This window comes from Lontra canadensis, unplaced genomic scaffold, assembly GCF_010015895.1.
Source record: "Lontra canadensis isolate GAN:19392208 unplaced genomic scaffold, GSC_riverotter_1.0 scaffold110, whole genome shotgun sequence".
Lineage (NCBI taxonomy): Eukaryota > Metazoa > Chordata > Mammalia > Carnivora > Mustelidae > Lontra > Lontra canadensis.
This window is the reverse complement of record NW_022631104.1, coordinates 5,409,874-5,433,957: the sequence shown is the minus strand read 5'-3', so window position 1 is coordinate 5,433,957 and position 24,084 is coordinate 5,409,874. Positions and strand designations below refer to the sequence as shown.

General features: G+C 50.3%; 1 protein-coding gene across 1 annotated transcript in view; it reads right to left on the bottom strand.

Moving 5' to 3' along the window:
• Positions 1–23,584, bottom strand: part of DNAH9 (dynein axonemal heavy chain 9) — a 313,067-nt gene extending 289,483 nt beyond the window's left edge. The window contains exons 1-6 of the mRNA XM_032840101.1: positions 23,165–23,584; positions 14,866–15,062; positions 12,643–12,801; positions 11,437–11,567; positions 7,355–7,566; positions 5,633–5,866 (exon numbers count right to left, since the gene is read on the bottom strand). Coding sequence (XP_032695992.1) covers positions 5,633–5,866; positions 7,355–7,566; positions 11,437–11,567; positions 12,643–12,801; positions 14,866–15,062; positions 23,165–23,584 — 1,353 coding nt within the window. The remainder of the gene's footprint in view (positions 1–5,632; positions 5,867–7,354; positions 7,567–11,436; positions 11,568–12,642; positions 12,802–14,865; positions 15,063–23,164) is intronic.
• Positions 23,585–24,084: the final 500 nt, after the last annotated feature.

Below are 24,084 nucleotides of genomic sequence, written 5' to 3'. Positions count from 1 at the left end.
CACTCCCAGCACCCACTCCTGCCAGGAAAAGTGAAGTGCAGGGTGTACTTGCAAGTGTCTGCAGCCACGGCACCCCGTGTGGCCAGGTGGGTGGTGGGGGGGGCGGGTGGTGTGGGAAATCACGTGACATGTCTGTGTCGGGTTTCTTCATCTGTAACAGGGTAGCAGTAATGGGAATGAAAGAAGTCAGTGCTGGTTTAGGATTTAGGCCAGTGCCTGGTACGCACTTAATACACGGTATGTATTACTGTCACTGTGGTAGTTGATATGGCCATGTCCCAGACATGCTCTGAATTAAGGGACAGGTGGACAGCTCAGAGCCTCGGGCAGGAATCCCTCCCAAACCCCCAGAAGCTGCTTCATCTGACAGGAGCCTCCAGAACACGCTAACATGACAGACTGCATTTATCTCTCATCAATTCTGGTCTGAAATCACAGAACCTACAAACCAAGACTCTCCCTTTACAACTTCCAGTGTAGGTGCACGAGTCTTTGACAAGAGAGACAATGATGGCCTTTGGGAGGTTTTGGGGTCTTCTACCCTGAAGGAGATTGACGAAACACTGTGTCACAGGGGAGAAAACCCAGAGGGTCCTGGTTCCACTCCCGGAACTCCCTGCTGCCAATGGCCTCCGCTGTGGGTTGACCAGTCAGCCCAGTGAAAGCCTGCCCAGACTCCTTTCTCTCGCTGGGACACCAAGACCAGCAACAGAGACAGGGGCAGTGGGAAGTGCTAAGATGGGCTGGTTTGCCCTGCATTACCAGGAGGGCACCCTGAAGCCTGGAGCTGCCCATCGAACAACCCTTGTCCTCGGCTATGCTCAGGTGTGTTCGTCAGCAAGCGGCTTGAGTCGGGGAGGAGAGAAGCAGAGAGAACCAGCCATGGAGAAGGAAGACCTACGCCTGGACCGGGGGCTCTTGCTTGCCTCTGATGGTGGGAAATGGGGCAGACTTTATGTAAAAACATGGTTCAGGGATGCCTGGGTGGCTCAGTTGTAAAGCTTCTGTCTTTGGATCAGGTCATGATCCCAGAGTCCTGGGATCAAGCCCCGCTTCACCCTCCCTGCTCAGCGGGAAGCCTGCTTCTCCCTCTCCCACTCCCCCTGCTTGTGTTCCCTCTCTCGATGTGTCTCTTTCTGTCAAATAAATAAATAAAATCTTTAACAAAAATAAAAAAATAAATAAAAACACGGTTCAACTTTACATACAGGGAGGAAAACAGAAATGAATTTGATTTAAATGAAATTGACTTAAGTAGTAAATCAAATCATTCAAAAAGTGCTTAGTTGTAATCAGTGTGATAGGAGAAAGGTGTTTGTGCTATGGAATATCACCTGGGTACTTATCTTTCCTAATTCCACGGAATTTCAATTTCAGTTTTTAGGAAAATACTCTCTAACCACGTTAAAGGGCAGATGCATCCCAACAGGTTTGATGACATCAGAAAACTAGATGGTATTTTGTTGCACTATTTTAGTCTTAAGCCTAATTGAAGCACGATCTCGGGTCCCAGAAATACCACAGTATCTTCAGCCCCTGGGAGTCCTAGACACCGAAGAAACATTTGAATAGAAAACTGTATGATCTGTAAACTCGCACTTAGCTACAACAGCTCCAGGAAATGGTGACAGGTCGGCAGAGAACCTAAAAACCAGGGACTCCAGAGCAATTGAAGCAAATAAGAAAAATTAGAGAAGAGAAGCACATTAAGTAGCATGGTGAGACTGCCATTAAGTGTCTGAAGGGCCTTGGTCAAGTGGAAGGCAGACCCCAGTGTGGTCCTACTCAGAGGGCTAAAATAAGGCAAATGAGGGGAGAGGACAAAAAAGTGGATTTGGCCTCAACTGGCAGGTTGCACTTGTAACACATCCTGCACTTGACCCTGCTGACCTACCCAAAACGGCAATTTCACGTGGTTCCACATAATAAAACAGAACCGTCTCATGCCTAGAAATGCCGGACTATATATAGAATGGAGCGGTAAGAGAGGTAGTGAGCTCTCCATCACGGCATGGCATTTAGAAGAAGTCTGACATCAGAGACGTCGTAGAGAAGGTTCCTGAATCAGGCGGAAAGTGGTCTCCCAACTGTGGAAACAGACATTGTGGGATGGTGACTACGACTTTGATTCTTAACATATCTGAACGCCAGTTCTTTCCGTTGTTTATTTGGATGTCCTCGCAAAACAGATAAAAGGTAATTCAAGCCAATATGAGGCTTAACTGATGCTTAAAAATATCCTAGGACCAAGGGCTCAAAGGCCCTGGGTCCCCCCCAACCCTGCTCTGCCATTTCCCAGCTACGCAGCTTCAAGCAAGACATCCAACATCCCTAAATGAACCTCACCATCCCGTGGTTCGCTACCCCCTGACACGCCAGTGGGGCTTCTGCGTGACACAGCAAGTGCCTTGGTATGACTTCCATATGCGGTGGCCACTGTCATGCATTACCAAACGCTGACGTCACTAGCTCAGGGTGGTGGGTAAGAGAGGTCCAAGGGCTGATAGCTCCCGGCCGGATCCCCCAAAGAGCATGGGGTCCCAGGCGGCGGACCAGCTGCTTGGGTCCTCTGCAATGACTGAGCAACCTTTAACAGCGGCAGTGGGGGGCAGGGCTCCACTTGTGCTGTGGCCCGTGAGGCGTGGACTTGAAAGCGGGAATGATGACCAAATCCCACAAACACAAGCCTGGTCTTGAAGGAGAGGTCACGCCACCCGTCTTAAAAGAAATGTCTCCAGAATTCATTAAGGGAGAGCACAAAGCAGGCATTCATGGATGAAAATCTTGAAAGGTCGTTGGGTGAAAGACTGTTTTCTTTACCTTTCGACAGAGGCCCACCTTATGTAGCTAATGGTCTCCTACGTGGCCGCATGCTCAGGCCTGCTGAAAGGGAAGCCACCCCAATTAGGTTGGGGAGAAGGAGGCAGCGGAGCAGCTGCAGATGGTGGAAGGAGCCGAGGAACACGGTGCACATTAGGTCAGCTGATTACCTCTCCCTCTGCTAATCACCTCGCATAAAGCCTCAGCAGGAAATCATTTTGTCTCCAAGTGAATCACAGCTTTACAGCAATTTGATCATGAAAGAAAGGAGGGTTCTCTCCAAGCTGCTTTGGACATTGTGGGTAGGGAAGAGGCTGCAGGCAGAAACAGAAGGGGAGAGGGGAGGAGGGGGAAGGAGAGAGAAGGAGAGGGAAGGAGAGGGAGGGTCTGCCACCTCCCTGCAACGAGGGCACAAAAATGAGCAGAGCCCCGTGTGGGGTGTGTGTGCATGTGCATGTGTGTGCACTAGAGCCCCGGACAGGAAGGCAGGGTGACGGAGGGAAATCAAGAGGCAGCCGAGCCCCTCTTTTTCCCTTTAAATTTTGACTGTTGGAATTGCGAAGATTTTATATATTTTTGGTATTTCCTTAGGAAGTCATAAAGTCAAAGAAAGAAGGCCCTTTCATAGAAGGGGGGTGGTTTATAATTTGACCCAAAAGATTTATTTTAAAAAAAGAGTTAGGGATCAGGCAGTAGACATTGGGTACAAAGAGGCAGAATCGAGAGTATGAGGGCAAATGAAAGGCACAAAATCAGTTCAAAACCCTCTCAACGCAGGGAGGGAAGCAGGGCAAGAGGGACCGGGGCCTTCGGAGCTCCCTGGGAGATTCACAACTCTGCTGGAGAGGTAATAAATGCCAGCCAAACCTCCCTGCCCCATGTGACCATGGGCACGTGACCTTACCAGTCATACCTAGTAAGGGCACTGGTACCCAGCCGGGGCTGGGTGTCGGCTGCCCACCAGAGCAGGAGGTAGGCTCCTAAAACACGTTGGTTCTTGATTTTCTTGTGCTTCCTTTCCCTCCCCCAGGGTTGGCTCTAGCAGAGATCAGCTGTATCCTGGTTGGGAGGAGGAGGAGGGGGAGAAGGGGGAGGACGTTGGTAACCTGAGAACGCAATCCCTCTGCTAGCTCAGACCTGCCCACTCTGCACAGCAATTTACAGCCCCCCAATCCCCTCCTCGCCCAGCCCCCAACTTTTGTTTCAGCAGGTGCCCAGAGGGAAGAGGCCATCTGCACAATAAAACTTTCTTCTGCCAAAGAGCAGGGAGAAAAGCAATACAAATCAGAGAGGAAGAAATCCAAGGGAACGAGGGAGATGAAAAACCAGGCTTTTTACAACATAACCCGGGCCATGGGCATGCAGAAGGTTAAAGGTACGGATGTCCTCTTGTTAGCGTGGTTTCTTGTATTTGTTAATTCTTGCCATCCACATCTCGGTGGCCACATATTAGAAGGGCAAGATGAAAAGTGAGGTTCATGCTAATTCTCGCTGGAGAGAAGCAGATTAATCCCATTTCAAACAGGCATTGATCACAGAGATACACAGAATGTTAACTACAGGGCCACATGAAACATGCTCCCAGAACATCAACAGCCCTGTGTCCTCTGCGCTGAGCCGAGCAGGGAAGCGATGGGGGAGCCAGAGGGCAAGGGGATGAGTCAGAGTGAACATTAGGGAGAGGAAACTTGGAAGAGGGGAGGAAATGCTAACACAGGGGGAGGAGGCAGCCACAGGGGAAGGAAGATCACAGAAAGACAGGGTGAACAGAAAGGTAAGGAAAACAAAACAGGAAGAACTAACAGAAGGGAAGGAGGGAGGGAGGGAGGGAGGAAGGAAGGGAGACAAAAGTGAAAGGGAAGGGGGACAGGTGGGAAAGAAAGGAAGAGGAAAGAAGGGATGGCATCTGTCCTCAGAGCGGAGAGGCAAGCCAGAGCGAAGGACAGCAGACTCAAGGGGTCGGGGGCAGGGGGACGAAGCAGGAAGACACAGTGGGACAACATTGAAGCCATCCTCTAATTAAACTGGGGCAACTGCTTTTCATGCCTATGTGCCCTTGATTCAGAAAGAAAGAGCAGCCTGGAGCACTCCTATGAGGGTAATGACTCCAGCAAGCTCCTGTTTACTGAAGACACCCGGCACACAAGATGCCCTAATGTTAGCATACCATCTATAGGCAAAGTCACATCATTAGCATGTGTGCCCAGGGCTAGAGGCGGGGCGTGCTCTCCTTCCTTTGGAGGGAGAGCTAGGGTGGCTGCAGGGTTGGAAAGCTGGGTTGGGGGGGCGCTGGCTGGTATCCCACCCAGGTGGCCATGCTGGGCAATGTGGAGCCCAAGTGTCCGTCCAAACAGACGGGAAGGGTTTGATCGCAAGAGGGAGACAGAGGAGCAGGAGGCACTTAGGATAAAGGAGATGTCCATTATTTGTACTCTCCACCATCCAGTGAAGGATTTAAGGTGTGCTTCATGTAAGATCTAGCTTCTGGTTTTCTCCCTTAGACACTCTCTCCATCTCTAGGCCCTCCCTCCATTTTTCCCTGGAGAAATCCTTCTCCAGTTTCAACATGTGTTTCTTCTAGAGCTCCCCACTTTCTCAGAGCCCCTCTGAATTAGGGGGCCCTCTTGTTCCCGGTTAACACACCCATTTCACATTTATCGTGACGTTTAATACCTTCTCCCCACCCCCAAACTGACATTCCCTGATTCTGACTGTCCTTCCTTGAATCTCCTCCACTCGTCTGCCCGCCTCCTCCTGCTCTTGCTTCCTGCCAAGTCCAGCCAGGAGCCTGACCGTGAACGAGAACACCCACCTGCACCATGAGCAGCCGCCCCAGGAAGCCGTCCAATCGCTCGAAGACCAAAGAAGACTGGAAATCCCACTCCCGGACCTCCTGGTTCTCTTTGAAGTAAGTGTGGAGATGCTCCCTTCTGTCCTGAAAGCCCTGCTTGAAGCAGCTCAGTGTGTCCACAGCTACGTGCAGCTTCCTCTGACTTTCCTCCGCCTCACTTCTCAGGAGGCCCTCCGGGCAGAGGTAATTAGAGGCCTGGAATGCAAACAGATCGGGGGTGCTGAGCATACACGGGCGCAGGGCACCCTACAATTTTTGCCCACTCCCCCCAACTCTGAGCAGAATAATTGGCACAGCAGTACTTTCCAGAAGCATCCTCTAGGAGACCCTCTGGCCCTGTCCTCAGTTCAGCAGGTGGACTGGGACCTGGGCTCGAGCCAGACTGTCTGGGACTGGCTCAGGGATGGGTAGGTGCCTGAGCAGAGGAACCACCATGAACTTCGGTTGGGCCAGCTGGGGCTGGGGGACATGTTCTTCCCCAGGTGTTCTCTTGTGACTAATATAGTCAAGTAATTCAAAAGCAAGAATTCTTTGAGAACGTGTTTCCAAGAGCCTTGAACCTGGAAAGCTAGGAAGCTGAATCAGGACAGTCGCCGTTACCACCACTGGGCAGGGCAGAAATGACCACGTCCTGGTGACATCATCTGAGCCTTCCTGTTGGCCGGGACTGAAGCCAGCCTGGCCTCAGGCTTTTGAGGTACATGAACCGATAAATTATCTTTTTGTTGATGCTGGTTTAGGTTGGGTTTTCGTATCCTTCCAATCACAAGAGTCCTGGATGATGAACAGGCAGCAATGGAAGAATGCTGGTCTAGCAGTCAAACAACGGCTTCCAGTCCTGGATTGGGTGATCTTTGGTGACTTAGTTAACCTCCTAGAGCCTGAGCTCATGTCTTTAAATGTTGATAATAAATTAAGGCTCTCGCTACCCATCTCATGGGATTCATCTAAGAATGGCCAAGGTCTTGAATGTCACAGCACCTGGCAGGCTGCAATGGGCTCTGCAGATGTTAGTTGTTACCAATCACTCTTTATATATGTTCACCATGTTCTCGTGGTCACAGCTCCTTAGAGGTAAAAGAAGCCCATTTGGGAGGCAGATCACTCAAGCCTCATTATGGTCCCAAGTTCTGTTTATAGGCAGAACAGCCTGAGGTTTCTGCTGTACTGGTTGGTGTTGCAGCGGAGTCCCTAAGGAGGAGGAGGAGTGGGGAGCGTGAGGTCTTTGTAGCTGAGTTCATAGCACATGGAGGGCATGGGTGCACTGGATGCAGACAGGTCCTCTTCTTTTGGCCATTGCACAGTGGGGAACATGGGACACACAGAGCAGGTAAGTTATTTGCCTAGGCACACACAGCAAACAGATGGTGAAGCAAAATTCGTTACACGGACACCTGGCTCTGGAGGCAGGATTCTTAACTGCTGGGTTTTGCCACTGACTGTGGGCACAGAGCACTGAGGGTGAAACTCACCGTGCCCACTCTTTGCCTGACCCCAAGTCGTGGGCAGTGGGGGCAGGAAGACTGGTCTGCCCATGTATACCAGCACTACCGAGGACACCTCTGTGACTTATCGGTGGTGACCGTAAAATAATCCTTTGGACCATAATTATTTCCCTGCCCTGAACAAAGTGCCCCCTTTACTCTTCCCTGTGACTCAGTGCCCCCCCTCCCTGGGGCTGACCTGCTGGATAAGGAGGTTGCAGATCTCTTGCAGTAGAACCGTGAGCCGCCCTGGGGAGCGGTAGGACTCGCAGGTGACCCAGATCAGACAGACCACGTGGAGCAGGGGCTTCAGCCGTGGCTTCACCTCGGGAAACTCCAGGCTCTCCAGGAGCTCCAGGTGGCGGGAGAGTGGCTTCAGGTGCACTTGGATGTCCCGTGCCTCTGCCAGAGCTGGAAGGGATTGAAGATGGTTCCCTTCCCTGCTTGGGGCTCATACCCACCCAGGGGAGCCCAGGTGCCCGGGACCGAAGATCTGCAGAACAGTGGCTAGAATTTCTGGGCAGCTGAAATAATGGTCCGGTGAGACTCTCTGACAAAAGTCCTGTATCTGGGCTTCTGCCTGGCTCTGCTAGCCCCATTCCGGTGACCAGTGTTAGAAGGTATTCTGCTGCTGCTAGGTCCGAGGCCATCCAAAGTAGATGACAAGGGACAAGTTTTAGAGTCAGAAGTCTCTGCCTTCAAATGCAAAGGTCTGAACACGGCACAAACAGAACCCTGGACCAGAGCAGGTACTCCATAAAAGGTAATGTTGAGATGAGTATTTGCTAATAAGCTGTCTCCGTGAGCTGGTACCAAGGAGCAGTCACAGGGAATAGAGAGAGAACACAGACTGACTACAGCAAGGTTTTCAAAGCCAGAGGAGTCTCCCACCATTTCCTTTGAACACAGCCAAGGAAAAGGAGGTGCCTTTCATTAGTGGCCTTGTGGGGACTGAGGGGGAAAGGAAGAAACCCAGTAGTGTTGCAGACTAATTCTACAGATTGAGAGGAAATGCAAAAGCCCCTTGAACGAAACTGATCTGGAATGGGGGCCATTTATAAAGCCTGGCTCTTTCCCGGACAGAAAATCAGACAGTATCGCACGAGACCAGATGGTCTCAGGTTATATTGTGGTGATGAAGCTCTGTCTTCATCCTAAAGGAAGCTCAAAATAGACACTATTTCATTTCAGTATGCTAGGCATTGTTCTACTCACTAGACACAAACCATCTCATTGCAAATCCTGTGTGGTAGCTCTTTTTTTTTAAAGATTTTATTTATTTATTTGACAGAGATCACAGTAGGCGGAGAGACAGGCAGAGAGAAAGAGGAGGAAGCAGGCTCCCTGCTGAGCAGAGAGCCCGATGTGGGGCTTGATCCCAGGACTCTGGGATCATGACCTGAGCCAAAGGCAGAGGCTTTAACCCACTGAGCCACCCAGGTGCCCCTGTGGTAGCTTTTACTCCCACTTTACAAGGGAAGAAATCAGGGGTACTTGGGTGGCTCAGTCGGTTAAGCATTCATTTTGGCTCAAGTCATCATCTCAGGGCCGTGAGATCGAGCCCCATGTCAGACTTCATGCTCAGTGTGGAGTCTGCTTGACATTCTCCCTCTCCCTCTGCCCCTCCCACCCATGCTCTCTCTCCCTAATAAACCAATCGATCTTAAAAACAAAGAAACAAGGGAAGAAATCAAAACCTTTATACCTTGCCTAGGGTTTTCCCTCCAAGAATCGGCCAGCCCTGCCTAGCTGAGCCAAAGCAAGATCATCCCAAGTTGCAGGGTTGAACCCTGGCGTGATGGCCAGGGGGCTTACTCCACCATGAGTTGGCAATGTGTACATTTATACTTTATATCCCAAGTGGGAAGTCATACACGAATCAAGTTTTTGAAAGTCCAGTATCGTAAACTGAGCAGGGAGTGGTGAGAACATCAAGACCACTGTGTGGGAGTCGGGGTACGTGCTTCCATCAGCCGTGCTAACAGGCACATGCTTTAGCTTTCATATGTGCAGTGAGAGAGGCGGCCAAGGATACAGGGCCAGAGAAGCCTTATCTTTGGGATAACTTAAAAAACAAGCAAACCCTCAATCCTTTAATCCTATAAGTAGGCATTTCCTGGATTTTTTTTAAAGATTTTATTTATTTGACAGACAGAGATCTCAAGTAGGCAGAGAGGCAGGCAGAGGGAGGGGGGGGGAGCAGGCTCCCTGCTGAGCAGAGAGCCCAATGTGGGGCTCGAACCCAGGACCCTGAGATCATGACCTGAGCCGAAGGCAGAGGCTTTAACCCACTGAGCCACCCAGGTGCCCCATTTCCTGGATTTTCAAGGGCACAGTATTTGAGGGTTGGCTCACCCAGTCCAGGGTGCGATCACAACTTGGCTACAAGGCAGGAGAAGAAAGAAACGTACAACGTTAAGCTCACGCCTCTTGAAAACTGTAAATACAAACAGCCAGTTGCACAGGGATGCCCAGTGTTTGGCTGGTCAGTCGTTGAAAACAAGCTCTTCAGGGACAAAAGCCTTTACCCGTGGTGGCCTGAGATGAGACCTCTCCTGCAGGAACCTGTTGCTTCCTGTGGCCCAAGGGTCTTCATTCCCAGTTCCACTTCTGGAAATGTTGTCCCTGCTCTATTGCCTCTACCCTTTTAACCTCCTTCCCTTCTCACCATTTTCCAGTCCGTGCCCACTGATCCAGGAATATTTTCCTCTCCCGCCCCTCCGTCCATCACTGAGCCAACGAGCTGCCCTGATCATGACCAATATAACACACACAGTGGGTCCTTGTAGGTTCAAGGAAGACATTAAAAGACATCTGAAATTAAATTAGAAATGGGAAGCTCAATTGCTCAAATTCAAGTTAAATTAGAAACAGGAAGCTCAAAAGCTCAAAAAGGCTCTAAAATCTTTTTAAGACCAATTTTGAGTTGTTATTTTAAAGTCATCTCTACACTCAATGTGGGGCTCGAACTTACAACCCTGAGATCAAGAGTTGCATGCATCACCAACTGAGCCGGCCAGGCGTCCCTCCAAAATCTTTTTATTCTCAGAAGACCCCATCAGAATTTCTGACCATGCCTTTGCCTAACTGCTATCATCAAAATCCCTTTGGGGTGTCTCCCATGATCATCTCACACCAGGAGTGATGCACACCTGCTTTTGGGGGACCCCCCCTCCCATTTGAACTGAAGTTGGCTCAAATTGGGGACAACCACCGATTTTCCCCTGGGACACAAAATCTCTCAGTGAAGCAATAAATGGGGGCCCCAAGAGGGATCTCAATCTGAGCCAGCATTATGTGCTGGCTGTCCGATGTCTGTGGTAAGATTTTAGGGCCCAAAAGGACCTCGAAGACTAGCCTCTTATGCCAGCTTCTCCTCTGTTATTCAGTGTATGTTAAGAACCCCACCACTGGCACCTTTATTCTTTTAGCTGAGGGGTTTCCTAACCCTATGCCATGAGGAGGAGATGGTGGGGCAGGGCCAACAATGGGTCCGGACGTAGGACACGCCCCTCTGTAAAGGACCAAATGTGCTTGATTAGGTTTATATTTTGGACTTCATAGAAAGAGAAATGATAGAGGAAAAAAATGTTGGAAAAATCACTGCTTGGATTAAGCTTAAATCTCATGACATTGCGAACATCTTCAAAAGCCCATTCCGACCTCCAAGACTGAGGAGCTGGAGGAAGTTAGATAGGAGAAAGGAAAGAAGCAAAGTGCCTGGACGAGGGGAGAGGGAGCCCTAAAAACCTTTACCTCCTCCTAATTATAGACTTTGCTGGCTTGGCAATTTTGATAAGGGCCGATCTTGTCTGCTGCTCCAGCGGCTAGTAAATCGCAGGCCCATCCAAGAGCAGGAACAGAAAAAGCGGAAGGGAGCTAGAAACACTGGAGAGCCTTCTCAAGGAGCTAAGGGGTAGAGGGAGCTGCATCCCAGAGGTGAGACTCCAACATGCACAAGACGACTTCCACTATATCATCTCACAGTGGCCCAGGGAAGCCCCCGCTGGAAGACTGTGTGCCACAACCGTGGTTACACACTAAAGCCCAGAGAGGTTAGGTGAGTTTGCCGAGGTCACAAAGCACTCGCAATGCAAACTGAGCCCAAGGGTCCTGCTTTCCTGCTCTCAGATTTCATGTTCCTGCCACCAAGCTCGAGTGGGTCAGGTTGGAGGGTTTTAAGAACAGGAGGCTGCGGAAATCAGTGAGAGGAAGATAACTCGGTGCGAAATAGGAAACTGGCCTCTGATGTTATGTGGGAAAATTCTGGCGGGTTCTCACCTGCTCGGACATCTCTTAACATGGCTTGGAAAGCTGGGAAGTAGCTGCTCTGAAGCTTGCCCAGGAGCCTCGCCACGCCCCTTCCCTTTACGGCTCTCAGTTGATCATAAATGTATTCCAGATCCTCAGACCTGCAACACGGGGAGAAGGGTGAGTCCAGGGTACCCGGGCCACGCCGTGATGAACCACCCTCGGGGAGACAGAGAGGAGCCCTGCCTCCAGCTGCTCCCAGAGAGGCTGGCTCCAACCCTGCGGAGCAGATCATCTGTTCCTGGAACAATGATAGCAGAAGCCAGAGTTGGGGACCTGGGTTCAGAGGGGCAGCCCTAGGAGGTAGCAGCAGGGCGCACTGCTGTGACCATCTGGTGGCTTAGAAGCCTGGCAGCTGGAGGTCATTAGCTCTGGCAGTCAGGTTTGGGGCGGGCGACGGAGGTGTTGTCAGAGCACAGCTGCCGGAGAAGGTCTCCTCAGCAGGTCAGAGGAATGGTCAGAGATGGGATAAGAGGACAGGGCATCTCAGCATGGAGGCACAAATGGGGCTAGAGCCCCACAGTCATGCCCACTCATGTGACACAGACATGCTCTCCGTTCAATGCCAGGACAGGACCATGGGCCTCAAACAGCTTTCTGTGTCCTTCGGAGTGAAGGATTAAGCAGCATAGTGATAAAGAGAAGCAAGGAAGGGTGGGAAGGAGAAGCAGCAACAGTTGGGTCTTTCTGGAATCCCATGAGGCTGGGACACCGAGGAGAATGGGCTCTGCAGCCCTCCTGATGATTGGCTGGGACCCAGGAGAGGCCATTCTGCAGGCAGCCAACTGTCCAAACCCCCCTCTTTCTCCAGATCCTTACAAAAATGTGTGTGCATGGAGCTTTGACTGTCCAAGGAGGAGGGAGTAGAAGAGCAGAAGAAAAATACAAGAGAGACTTCATTAATTTTACATTTGGTTGAAAGAACCTTTGAAGAAATGGCAGAAGGCAGAATGAGCTCCAGAAAGGAGGGGGGACTACTGAAACTCTAGGAAAGGCTGTATCCTCCAGTGGGTAGGAAACCCTGAGCTGCCTGCCCAGCCCAGGGATGATGAGAAACAGCTGGGGTTGGGACCAGACTCCGGGGCTGCTCCTGACCACCACCCCCCACCCCACCAGGGGGACAGGCCACTGTCCTCTGGAAGACATCTACGCCCCGGGATTGGAGCATGGGCCTACCTGTTCTTCCAGAACTCCAACTCTGCCTTGGGGGTGGGCCTCTCCCCTTGCAGGAGGGGCTGGAAAGACTTTCTCTTGAGCACAAGCTGGATCTGGCGGCTCCATTGGATCACGGCCGACTCAAGGGCATAGATGATGGACTTATTGGTACAATCCCAGCTGTGAAAGACACAAGGAGTCTCTTGGGATATAACTTGGTGTGTCCCCCCGGGAGCAGCATTCCAAGTCTTGTAAAAAATACGTGGGAAATTCTACCTTGGTCAGGCATCTGAGCTTTTGTTGGATGACAGATTCTGATATGGGGTCCATAAGAAAAATACAGCTCCTCTCTCTGCAAAATGCTAATGTGAGCACGTGCACACGATTATTTCAAGGTCAGGGGGTTCACCAGTATCCTGAAGACTAATCCTGCTGGGCCTTTCCGTCAGTGCAGAACACACTGGACAGAAGATACCCGGATGGCCATCCAGTCCTCGCTGAAGTACCACCCATGTCAGGGATCTCCCTACTTGACCAAGTGGTGTGATCCTTAGTAGATCAGCCCATCCTGGGAGAAAATCTGGCTCGGTATCGAACCACATCTGTCCTCCGTCTGTTCCCTCATTTGGTTTTAGATCTGCCTTCTGCAGCAAGAGGAGGGAGGCTCCATCCTCCACAAGCCAGAGCACTGGCCATCTGGACACCATGGGCAATTTCATGATGTCCTGGCTTTTCCAGAATGCTGAAGAACCAGCATTCCCCGTCGTAGAGCTTTCCCAAAATAAGTAAGTGAAGAAAACTCGAGGTATGTTGGAGGTGATGAAGGATCCAGAACCCATTTTGGTGGTCTTGCCACAAAGCCTCCATGGATGGCAGCTCATGCCATGAACCCGGGACACAAGTGACACAGAGGAGAGAATCCATCAGCCACATTCTCCTACCCGACACCCACCTTCACTTAATTTAATTAAATTCATATTTGCCGAGCAGTGATACGGCCCAAGTGATCATGGAAGGTATTGAAAGGAGAAGATACGTACCACCCTGAAATACAATCCAGCCTTCTGGGAAATTATCAGATTTGAACAAAGCAAGACCAGCCCTGCGATGATTATATACCCACGCGCTGAATGTTATTATGTTAAAATATAAACGGGACAGGAAAAGGGTAATTTGAATTTATTTATTTCGAAAATTGAATATTTTTATTACACCACATTAGGTTTTCTAGTTAACTGGGAAATTGCTTCAAATTATATATGTTGCCAATTACTTCCAAAGGCAAAAACTCATTACAAAGTACATTGGCATCCCGTGCGTTACTTTTTCTCCAGATCAAATCATGGGCCCTGAATATCTAGTAGAGATGGTAGTGAATTTGCAAACTCGAGGAAGTATGGCAGACCATGTGCCCGCAGCAAGATGGCCTGTTGCCCCAGACAGAAGTGCTGGATAGAAGATAAAAAAAATATGTATCATCTAGATACACAGGCCGTCTTAAAAGAAAAAGGAGGGGAATCCCCATGGGTCAGAAACAAAGCTATCTCAGAGCTTGCTTCAGGTCTCCATGAAGCCAGATTTGTTTCTGTTTAAAAAAAAGAGAGGGGAGCCTGGGTGGCTCAGTGGGTTAAGCCTCAGCCTTCAGCTCAGGTCATGGTCTCAGGGTCTTGGGATTGAGCCCCGCATCGGGCTTTCTGCTCAGCAGGGAGCCTGCTTCCCCTCTCTCTCTGCCTGCCTGTCTGCCTACTTGTAATCTCTGTCTGTTAAATAAATAAAGTTTAAAAACAAAAAAGAAAAAAAGAGGAAAAAATCCCCAAGACTGGACAGAAGCCTCAAGCAGCTGGGGGAGCAGGGTGTGAGCTGCATTAAGAGCCCCCAGTTAGTTCTGTGACATTATGTGTCGAGTAAGTGCTGGGAAGAGGGGCGCTGTCTCCCCCCACCCCCGGCCCTGGGTCCTTGCCAATGATGAGCCACTGTCCCCATACGCAGGATCCTGAAATCAGTGTGGCTGTTCTCAGCCCTGAAATAATTCTGTTAGGCTTCAGATACTTCAGGGGCAGGGACTGGGGTAAGGGTGGTGATCAGCAGAACACACACACAGTCCGGGGACCGTGGCAAAGGGGCTTATGTGCGGCACGAGGAGATGCGCAGAGTCGGGAGCAGCAAAGTTGTCAAGGACACATTCTGAAAAACCAGCGGCTCCTGTGTCGCAGGGCCCCAGATGGCCGGGCTGTTGTTACTTACACAGTCTCACTCTGAGAAGCCGCCAACTCAAGTTTTTCTGTGCCCGCTGGGAGAGGCAGCAAGGTTTTCCCCTTCACATGCTCGAGGAGAACCAGGAGGTCGCACTGGAGGCTGTGGGCGTGCCGCTGGACATCCAGACGGACCACATGGGGCCAGTCAAGGTGATTCTTCTCGTTGGCCAGGATGGGGATAACCACCTGGAACAGAGGTGCAGGGGGGCAGCAAAGGTGGGCCTTCTTCTTCAGACACTTTAAAGAAGGACTATCTGAGAAAGGTTCAGAAACTGTTTTGTAAGTTCCTGTGCTATAGGGCTGCCTACTAAGAACCAAGGTTCTGGGCTGCCTGGATATCTGGTAAGACGGGAGGGTTGCGGATAGCCTACCTGCCAATTTCCCTGGCCACCCAGCTCCTGAGGATGAAGTCCCTTAGCCAAACATGCCTCCTCATTAAGGGGACAGACATGGCTGCTATTTCTGAGTCCCGGGCTTCTTTCAACAAGTCGATCCCCTCCTCCCACAGGAGCCAGTGGGCATCCTAGCCTCGGGATGCCTCCCATGGCTTCTGGTTTTTCACTGTGTTCCCAAGGGCAACCTTGGAACACGGCAGCCTCCTCTGAGGGGTGACTATGGGTAACGAATAATCCGCTGTCAGTCTCATCGGTCCAGAACTCTTGGGCAGGGGCCCCTCCCTCATTAATGGGGTGAGTAAGAGGTGATTGAAACTGCCACAGGAGCTGGAGGCAAAGCAGAGGACAAATGAAGGTAAAGATGTCCGTCTGTCTGCAGGAGGCAAGACGGGCACCTTAAAGAAGTAAACCAAGGTGAGGATCTTGAATCTACCTATAGAGTGAACATCAACTGGGGTTTTGGCCACCTGGCATAGTTCCTCTTTATTTATTTTTGTTGTTGTTTTTGTTGGTACTCATTTCTAGATCCAGCAGTGGGACATGAACAAATCTGAGCCCGTGAGAGGGGGGTCAAAGTCTCTCATCGGAACTTTGTGACGAAGGGAACGTTCTCTTTTCTATTAGTTTGGAACAACTGTGGCCATCCTGTTACCCTATGAAGGCTCAGAATAGGGTCAATACAGGAGGAGACAGTTCCCAGATGGAGAAAGACCAAATCCCGTGACCTCATTTGAGATCCTGAATCAGGCTGCTCTCGAATTTGCTGAGCTACTTTATTTTTGTGTAAAGATTTTTTTAAAAAGATTTTATTTTATTTTATTTATTTGACAGAGATCACAAGTAGGCAGAGAGGCAGGCAGAGAGAAAGAGGGAAGCAGAGAGCCTGACGTGGGGCTCGATCCCAGGACCCTGAGATCATGACCTGAGCTGAAGGCAGAGGCTTAACCCACTGAGTCACCCAGGCACCCCTTGTGTAAAGATTTTATGTATTTATTTGACAGAGAGAGAGCAAACATGAGCAGGGGGAGGTGCCGAGGGAGAAGCAGACTCCCTGCCAGGCAGGGAGCCCCATGCAATACAGAGCTCAATCCCAGGACCCTGGGATCATGACCTGAGCCGAAGGCAGAAGCGTAACTGACTGAGCCACCCAGGTGCCTCTGAGCTACTTTCAATAGAGGTTTTGATCACTTGAAACTTAAAAAGTTGTAGTTAATAAAAAAGTTGTAGTTAATATAACTTACTAGGAACCTGTGCCTGTCAAATCTCACAGCTAAGGGAAAGGAATAGTGGAATGAAAGAAATACTGGGAAAAAAAGATGATCAGGAAATGTGGTAACTGAGTAAGTAATGGAAATAAAGACTCATTTGGTTTGTTGGGTTCTATATATGACCAAAATGTCCCTGTGGCTATGAAACAGAGCACCTGAACCCAGCAGGAGAACTCTAGGAGGCTGACCTTTGCCCAGTGCATCTGGAAACAGTCTCTGAATGGAGAACTTATAAGGACAGGTGGACAGAGAGTGCCAACAGAGAAAATGTTACATATTGAGCTCTGCTCATTCATGACAAGAAAGGACACTCTTGGGCCCAGGGCAAGAGGCCTAACAGGAGAGGGAAGGAATATCCCTAGGATCTCAAAGGCAGGGCTATATCTTATCTGGTCTTTTAAAATATTTATTTATTTGAGAGAGAGGACACAAGCAGGAGGGGCAAAGGGAGAAGGAAAGAGAATCTCAAACAGACCCTGGGCTCGATTTCATGACCCTGAGATCATGACCTGATCTGAAACCAAGAGTCAGATGCCCAACCAACTGTACCCCATAGGTGCCCCTTATCTGTTTTTTTATACCCAGTGTCCTCTGTAGGGTCTGGTGTGTAGGAAGGAAAAGTGGTAAGTGGGCTTGGGGTTGGATTTTTGAGGGCTTTGGGTGGTAGAAAAATAATGAACATGAACTTTCTATGAAATGAAAAGCTATTCATTCATTTGCTCAATGAATATTTATTGAGCATCTACTACGTGCTAGTAGGTGCACCTACTACCTGCTGTAGGTGCTAGGAAGGTGTATCAGTGAGGAAATCAGACAAGGATTCTTGATCTCATGAAGTTGTATTTCAGGGGAGAGACAGTCAATAAAAAAACATTCTGCAAAAAATTAATTAATGAAACAGAGGAGCAGAGGAGTGTGGGCAGGAGAGATTATAATGATAAATGGAGGGATTAGCATGGGTCTCACGGACAAGGAACATTTAAACAAAGGTGGGAGGACAGGGAGAGTTCTGCACAGATCCTTGGGGGAAGTATATTGCAGAGAGAAGGAACAGCCTGTGCAAAGGCCCTGAGGTGGCAGCATATCTAGTGTGATAAGCAGCACTGTGGAGGTCCATGAAGCTGGAATTGGGTGAATGAGAAGATTAGAGGTCAGTAAAAGGGAATGGATCCCATGCAGCCCTGCCTATGGGATTTTGATTTTTAATCTCAGAGGAATGGAAATCATTTAAGGATTTTGAGCAAAGGGAATAAAATTGTCTGCCATCTTTCTTTAGTAGAATCACTCCAGCTGCTTTGGTAAGAAGAGACTGTAGGGGGCAAAAGTGAAAAAGGGGGATGGGCTAGCAAGTAATTGCTATAATATAGAAGACAATGGCTTGGCACCTGGGAGAATGGAGGAGATAGTAAGAGAGGGTTTGGTTCCATATACATTTTGAAGGCTCAGCCATATGATTTCTTAATGGATTCATTGTGGGGTTGTGAGACCAAAAAAAGGCATCAGGATGAGTTCAAAGTTTGGGACTTGGGGAGCAGGAAGGAAGAACAGAACTGCCATTAATTGATGCGGGGGAGACCAGGGTAGAGTCCATTCTTGAGGGAAGACCTGGAATGTGTTTTTGGACACATTAGAATCTGATATATCTGTTAGACTTCTAAATGGGGACATTGAGTAGGTAGTTGAGAACTCAGAGAAGCAAAGGCTGGAGATAACAAATGAGTCCGATACAGGTGGTCTGTGAAACTTTGCAGGTGAACCTCAGTTCCCAAGGAACTGAGGTTCTTTAGAGAAGACAGGGTGTCCAAGGAGTGACCCCCAGGGCTCTCCAATGTTAGGAAGCCAGGAGGAAGAGGGAGTACCATTAATGGAAAGAAGGGGCCATTGCGACTGACCGGTGAAAACCCAGAAGACTGGCATCCTGGAAACCAAGAGAAGAAAGGGGCTTCCTGGAGGAGTGGGTCATCACAAGCTGTGCCAAATGCTGCACACATGTCAAGCAGGAAGAGGGCTGATAAAGGGTCATGCCATTTAGCCAAGAGGAGGTCACTGGTGACATTGACAAGTCCTTGACTTTCTCTTCCATGCCATGTGGGGGTGACGGTCAGATGAAACAGGAAAAGAAAGGGGCATGGCAAGAACAGACCCATCTTCTAGATGTTTCGCTGTAGAGGGGACCACACAAGTGGGATGATAGGTGGCGGGAGGAATGAGGATTTTGTTTGATGGCAAATAGCTAGTGGGGAAGGAAAAAAAAGTAAGAATGCAGGAGGGAGGAAAGGATGTTGGCGAGATCTCTTTAAGGAGAACAGGTGGGATTCAGAGAGGAAGTGGCAGTTCTAAGGATTGAGGATGTCCCCAGATGATGGCAGACGGTCCACCTGTTGCCATGGGAGGGATAATGGAGCAGAATGAGCATGGATATGGGGAGATGGGATGAATGTAGGCATCTGTGGATGTTTTATTCTATTATTTCCATTTTTAAAACCCAAGGAAGAAGCAAAAGCATCATTAAGTGAGGTTGATAAGCATTTTGGACATTTGAGGTGGGGGGAAGAAAGTATCTAATAGTGGTCTAGAAAAGCAAGAAAATAGGAAGCTTGAGGTGTCAGCTGGGAAGCATAAAAGGCCTATCACATGTTCAGGGTCATGAATTTAAAGCAGTGCTGGCTGGTTTTTCTCAGCCCCACGGGCTTCATGGGTGCAGGCATGGAACAGACAGAGCATTGCATTGGATCTCATTGGAATTATGGTGTGGAGTCAGACAGTGGGAAGGCAGCGGTATGGATGGACCAGAGGCTCGGGGTAGTGGTCTGAAAGACACGAGCTGTGGTCAGAGAAAGAGAGGTGTGTGAAATTGTATCACGAGGGGGTGGTTTGGTAGTGCAAGGTCTGGGAATGGCCACAGGAACAGCTGGGGAAGGGATGGGAGTGGGACAAGATCACTGGAGAAGGAAGGCTCAAGGATCCCAGAGGCCAGCTTATTGGAAGGATCATTCATGTGTCTAATGAAGTAGCCATGTGTTAAGGCAGGAATGATGTTGGAAAGAGTCACAGTGAGCCAGGGGCAGCACCATCGGGCCATGACACAGCAATGGTGGGGGAGAGGGTGGCATTGTCTGGGGACATAAGATCCAAAGTGAGGTTTTTCAACATGAATCAAGCAGTGAGGACACCTGTTCCAGCTCCAGGCTCAGAGATGGAAGGGCTGTGGGGGAATACAGCTTTCCTCCAGGGAGAGCAGGGACAGGCTAGGGCAAGATGAGGATGGCTCAGAGAAATGAGGACACTTCTAAGTAGGATAAGTGACAATAACGTTTGTCCCTTAGGTCATGCCTACAAGCTAGCACACTATTGCCAGTGCCCTAATACATTCTCTGTAAATTTCATGACAGTCCTGCAAGAGAGTTAGACCCTGACCCTCTGGGGGAGGGTCTGTGTCATTTCATAGAACCAGGATTTGAACCCACGCCCATCAGTTTCCACATCCCCAGGCTCCCTCTTCAAAAAAAAAAAAAAAAAAAAAAAAAAACCCAAAACTTTGAAACGGCATCCAAGTCTCAGAGCTCTAAGAAAATAACCTGGCAGCAGGAATGATGCAGCTGGGAGGAGGAAGACAAGCAGCAGGGAACTAATTACTAAGTTTTGTCAGTTCCGAGAAACATTTCTTGGATGCATTTTTTTTTTTTTAAACCCTGCACTAGTGTCACAAAATGATGAAATTTATAGCTTCTTCCCCTTACTGACATCACATTCCCCCCTAGCGCAGGAGGACTTTTCTCAGTCGTGTGGGTTCCTCTGGCTTGAGTGCTGCTGAGTAGGGCCTGGGAGGATGTGGGGAGCCAAGCTGATCCACAGAGAAAGCAGAGTGGGAGCACTCTACAGCAACACTGGGAGGGGAAAGGGGGGCTGAGGGGACCAGAGGGGAGCAGGGGACTGAAGCAGCATAATCAGCTTTAGGGTGTGTAAAAGAAGTAGAGGGGAGATGCTGTTAGAGGCTTTGAGAAATGCTAAGCCCTCAAGGTGTTCTAAAAATAATTTTGGGGGCACCTGGGGGGATTAGTCCGTTAAGCATCTCCGTTTTGGCTCAAGTCATGTTTCCAGGGTCCTGGGATTGAGCCCCGCATCGGGCTCCCTGATCAGTGGGAAGACAGCTTGAGATTCTCTGTCTCTAAAATAAATACATAAATCTTAAAAAGAATAAGTGTTCTATTTCTCAGACCTGTGGATTACTCTGTTAATGAGTGCTTGCTCCTTACTTCCTTCCTCCCTCCCTGCCTTGTTCCCTCCCCCCTCTCTTCTCTTTTTAGCAGAAATGGTGGCAGACTATATAATAATTCTGCATCTTAAGGAAAAAAAACTTATTTAAATTGCAGCATTATTGGGGCGCCTGGGTAGCTCAGTGGGTTAAGCCTCTGCCTTTGGCTCAGCTCATGATTTCAGGGTCCTGGGATCGAGCCCCATATTGGGCTCTCTGCTCAGTGGGGATTCTGCTCCCCTTCTCTCTCTGCCTGCCTCTCTACCTACTTGTGAGCTCTCTCTGTCAAATAAATAAAATCTTAAAAAAAGTCTTTAAAAAATTACAGCATTATTCACAAAAGCCAAGAGGTGAACGAAGCCTATACAACCACCCGTGCATGAATGGATAGACAGACTATGGTGTATACACATACAATGGAATAGTACTTAGCCTTAGGGAGGAAAATAATTCTGTCACATGGTACAACCCCGGATGAACCTTGAGGACATCAAGCGAAAGGAAATAAGCCAGTGACAAAAGGACACCTGCTGAATGATTCCATTTACATGAGGTCCCCAGAGCAGTCAAGTTCATAGGAATAGGAAGCAGAATGGCGGGCGCCGGGGCCGAGGAAGGGTGGAATCAGGGAGTTGTTCAGTGGGTATAGACCAAGTCATGCGGGATGGTGGGGGTTCCTGGGGACTCCCTGCACAACAGTGTGTGTGGTTGGCAACCAGACGCTTGGTTGTGTGGGAGCGTGATTTTTTTCTCCTGTGGGGTTTTTTTTGGCCACAATGAATACAAACTATCTTAAGGTCCATTCCATGGCAATCATTCTTTTAATTATAGATGGACCTTAATTCATTCAGCCAGTCCCCTACAGATAAGCATTCAGTTTGTTTCCAGTCTCTTTTAACGCAACAGTGAACATTCTGGAACACGTGAGGGGCTGAACTATTTTCAAATTACTTTTGCTTGCCGGGTACATGTCCTTGGGCGGTGACACAACTCTGTGATGGGCCACCATCCCCCACACATACTAAGTGTATTTCTACGACCGAAACTTTGTTCAATCTCCCAGGACATTGAAAGGTACCTTGAAGTCTGTGTCCCCTAATCCTTCTCCTATACTCCTGTCTCTCTCCTCTGAACACAATGGCACTTCCTTCTATCATCATCATTCATAAGGGGATTTGAGATGAGCCTGGATCTCTGTTGTGATGGGGCTCAGAGAATGCAGGGCGGTAAAGCCTTTGGGGTAGTTAAAAGATTGAAATACATCCCTGTTTACGGAGAACCCTAGCTTCTCTGGGCTCCCCTCCCCCCACCCAGGGCGACTCTTCCCTGGAATTCCCCCACCCCAGAGCTTTCTGAAAAAGCAACTAAAGGACTAACATCCGGCCCAGCAGGGAACCTCCAGGACCTGGCTCCCCACTGTGGCCAACTTTAGAGTTCTACCTCCTCCCCAGTCATAGGAGTTTTAAATATTTTAAATATAGGATTAATTGCATGGGTGGGATCTTGTCTTCTATATCTTTGGTATTCCCGATAGCCTTGCTCACACAAAACATCATATAACCAATACTCCATTAATACTTGTTTTCTGAGCCGCAGGACCCAGTGCATCACGCTTCCGGAAACACTCACCCTCAACTTACAGGGACATTTACTCCTATTCCAGAAAGGTCGAAATGTCCCAAGAACCTTGCCTGGGGCACCCTCTCTGAGACCTCCTGCACTCTCTCAGCTTGGGCTGCGCGGTCACAGAAGTTCCTTAGAATCCACATCTCCGGGGATCTTCCTCCCTGAGCTCTGAGCTCGGGGCAGACCCCTCCAAACACCTGTTGGACTTTGCCAACCGGATGCCCCAACTTCTTATCTCGGCACAGGGCTGATACTGGGTACACCGTTGTGAGATTTATGAATGAGATGAAATCACAACCAAACCACCTCTCCCTTCAACTCCCCTCCATAGGTAAGCACTGTTGGGTAGCCTTTCAGCTCCGTTGCCTCGCTGGCCCCTTCGAGATGCCCCCTAGGTCACCACTACCTGTCTCCCCCAGCGCCAGTTTACGGAGGGATTGAGAGATATACCGCCTTAAAAAATGGTCAGAACCCTCCAGGCGCTCTTCAGACTCCAGCATCCCCCTGACTGGCTTGGCCCCAGACCAGGACCGACGCAAGTCAGAGCCCCTCGACCTTCTCACTGTGAGCCGGACCCTCCTCAGCTTGTCCCAGCTCGCCCCCACTTCTCAGGTGGGCTTCTTTCCCTTCCTCTCTAGCCCCGCCCCGGCCCCGCCCCCGGCCCCGCCCCCTCCGTCCCGGCCTCCCCTCCCCCTCCCCAGCGGCCGCGGGCGCAGAGCCTCCGGGCCACCCGCCCACCCTCACCTCGGAGAACAGCGCAGCCAGGTGCTCCAGAGGGGCGGGGGGCACGTCCCCGCACAGCACCGCGCCGCGGAGGCTGCGGGGCCCCGGCGGCTCGGGCCCGGTGCGCAGGAAGAAAAGCCCTTTGGCGCGAGGCGGGCCCACCTGGGGCCCCGCGTCCAGGCCAGGTCGCACCGCCAGGCCCCCGGGCCCGGGCCGCACCACCAGCAGCGGCCTCAGGCCCCCCTCAGCATCGCGGCCCAGGAAGGCATGCAGCAGCCGCTCCGCCTCGGCCGTGCCCGCGCAGCGCTCCCAGGCGCCGGCGGCCGGCCGCAGGCTCAGGGCCACGTAGGCCCCCAGGAGTCCCAGGCGCGGGTCGGCGGCGCCGGAGTCCGGGTCCGCGCTCTCAGCAGCCCGCGCGGCGGGCTCCTCAGCGCCCGGCATCGCGAGGGCAGCCAGCCGCAGCCGTTTCCCTGGCGACGCAGACGCGGCCCAAACTCCCGCCTCCGCTCCCCTCCTATTGGACACGAGACTCCCGGCCCCGCCCCCTCCCAGCTCCTCAAGGTAAGAGAGGGACGCCCTGGGCAAGGGGCGGGGTCGCGTCGCTGTTGCTAGGAAACCGGCCGCCGCTCCTATTTAGTGCCGGGTCTCTGCGCTTGCAGGTGCTCACGGGTGACCGTGCAGGGCAATGGTTTATTGACGCGGTGCGTGGAGGGGAGGGCAAGTGTATAAAAGCTTGGCTAAGATCAGATTAAATTCTTGAGAGGTCTCCAGACACTGAAAATATGATGATTCTCTAACTCCCCAAATGTGTAATTCAAAACTCGAAAACTACGTCAATCATAAAACAGACGTAAGCGATTTCAGCGAAGTTTTAAAATTTCTTTTCCGTGATAACTTAAATATTTTAGAATGGTGTTTATATGCTTACTGAGCATTTTGAA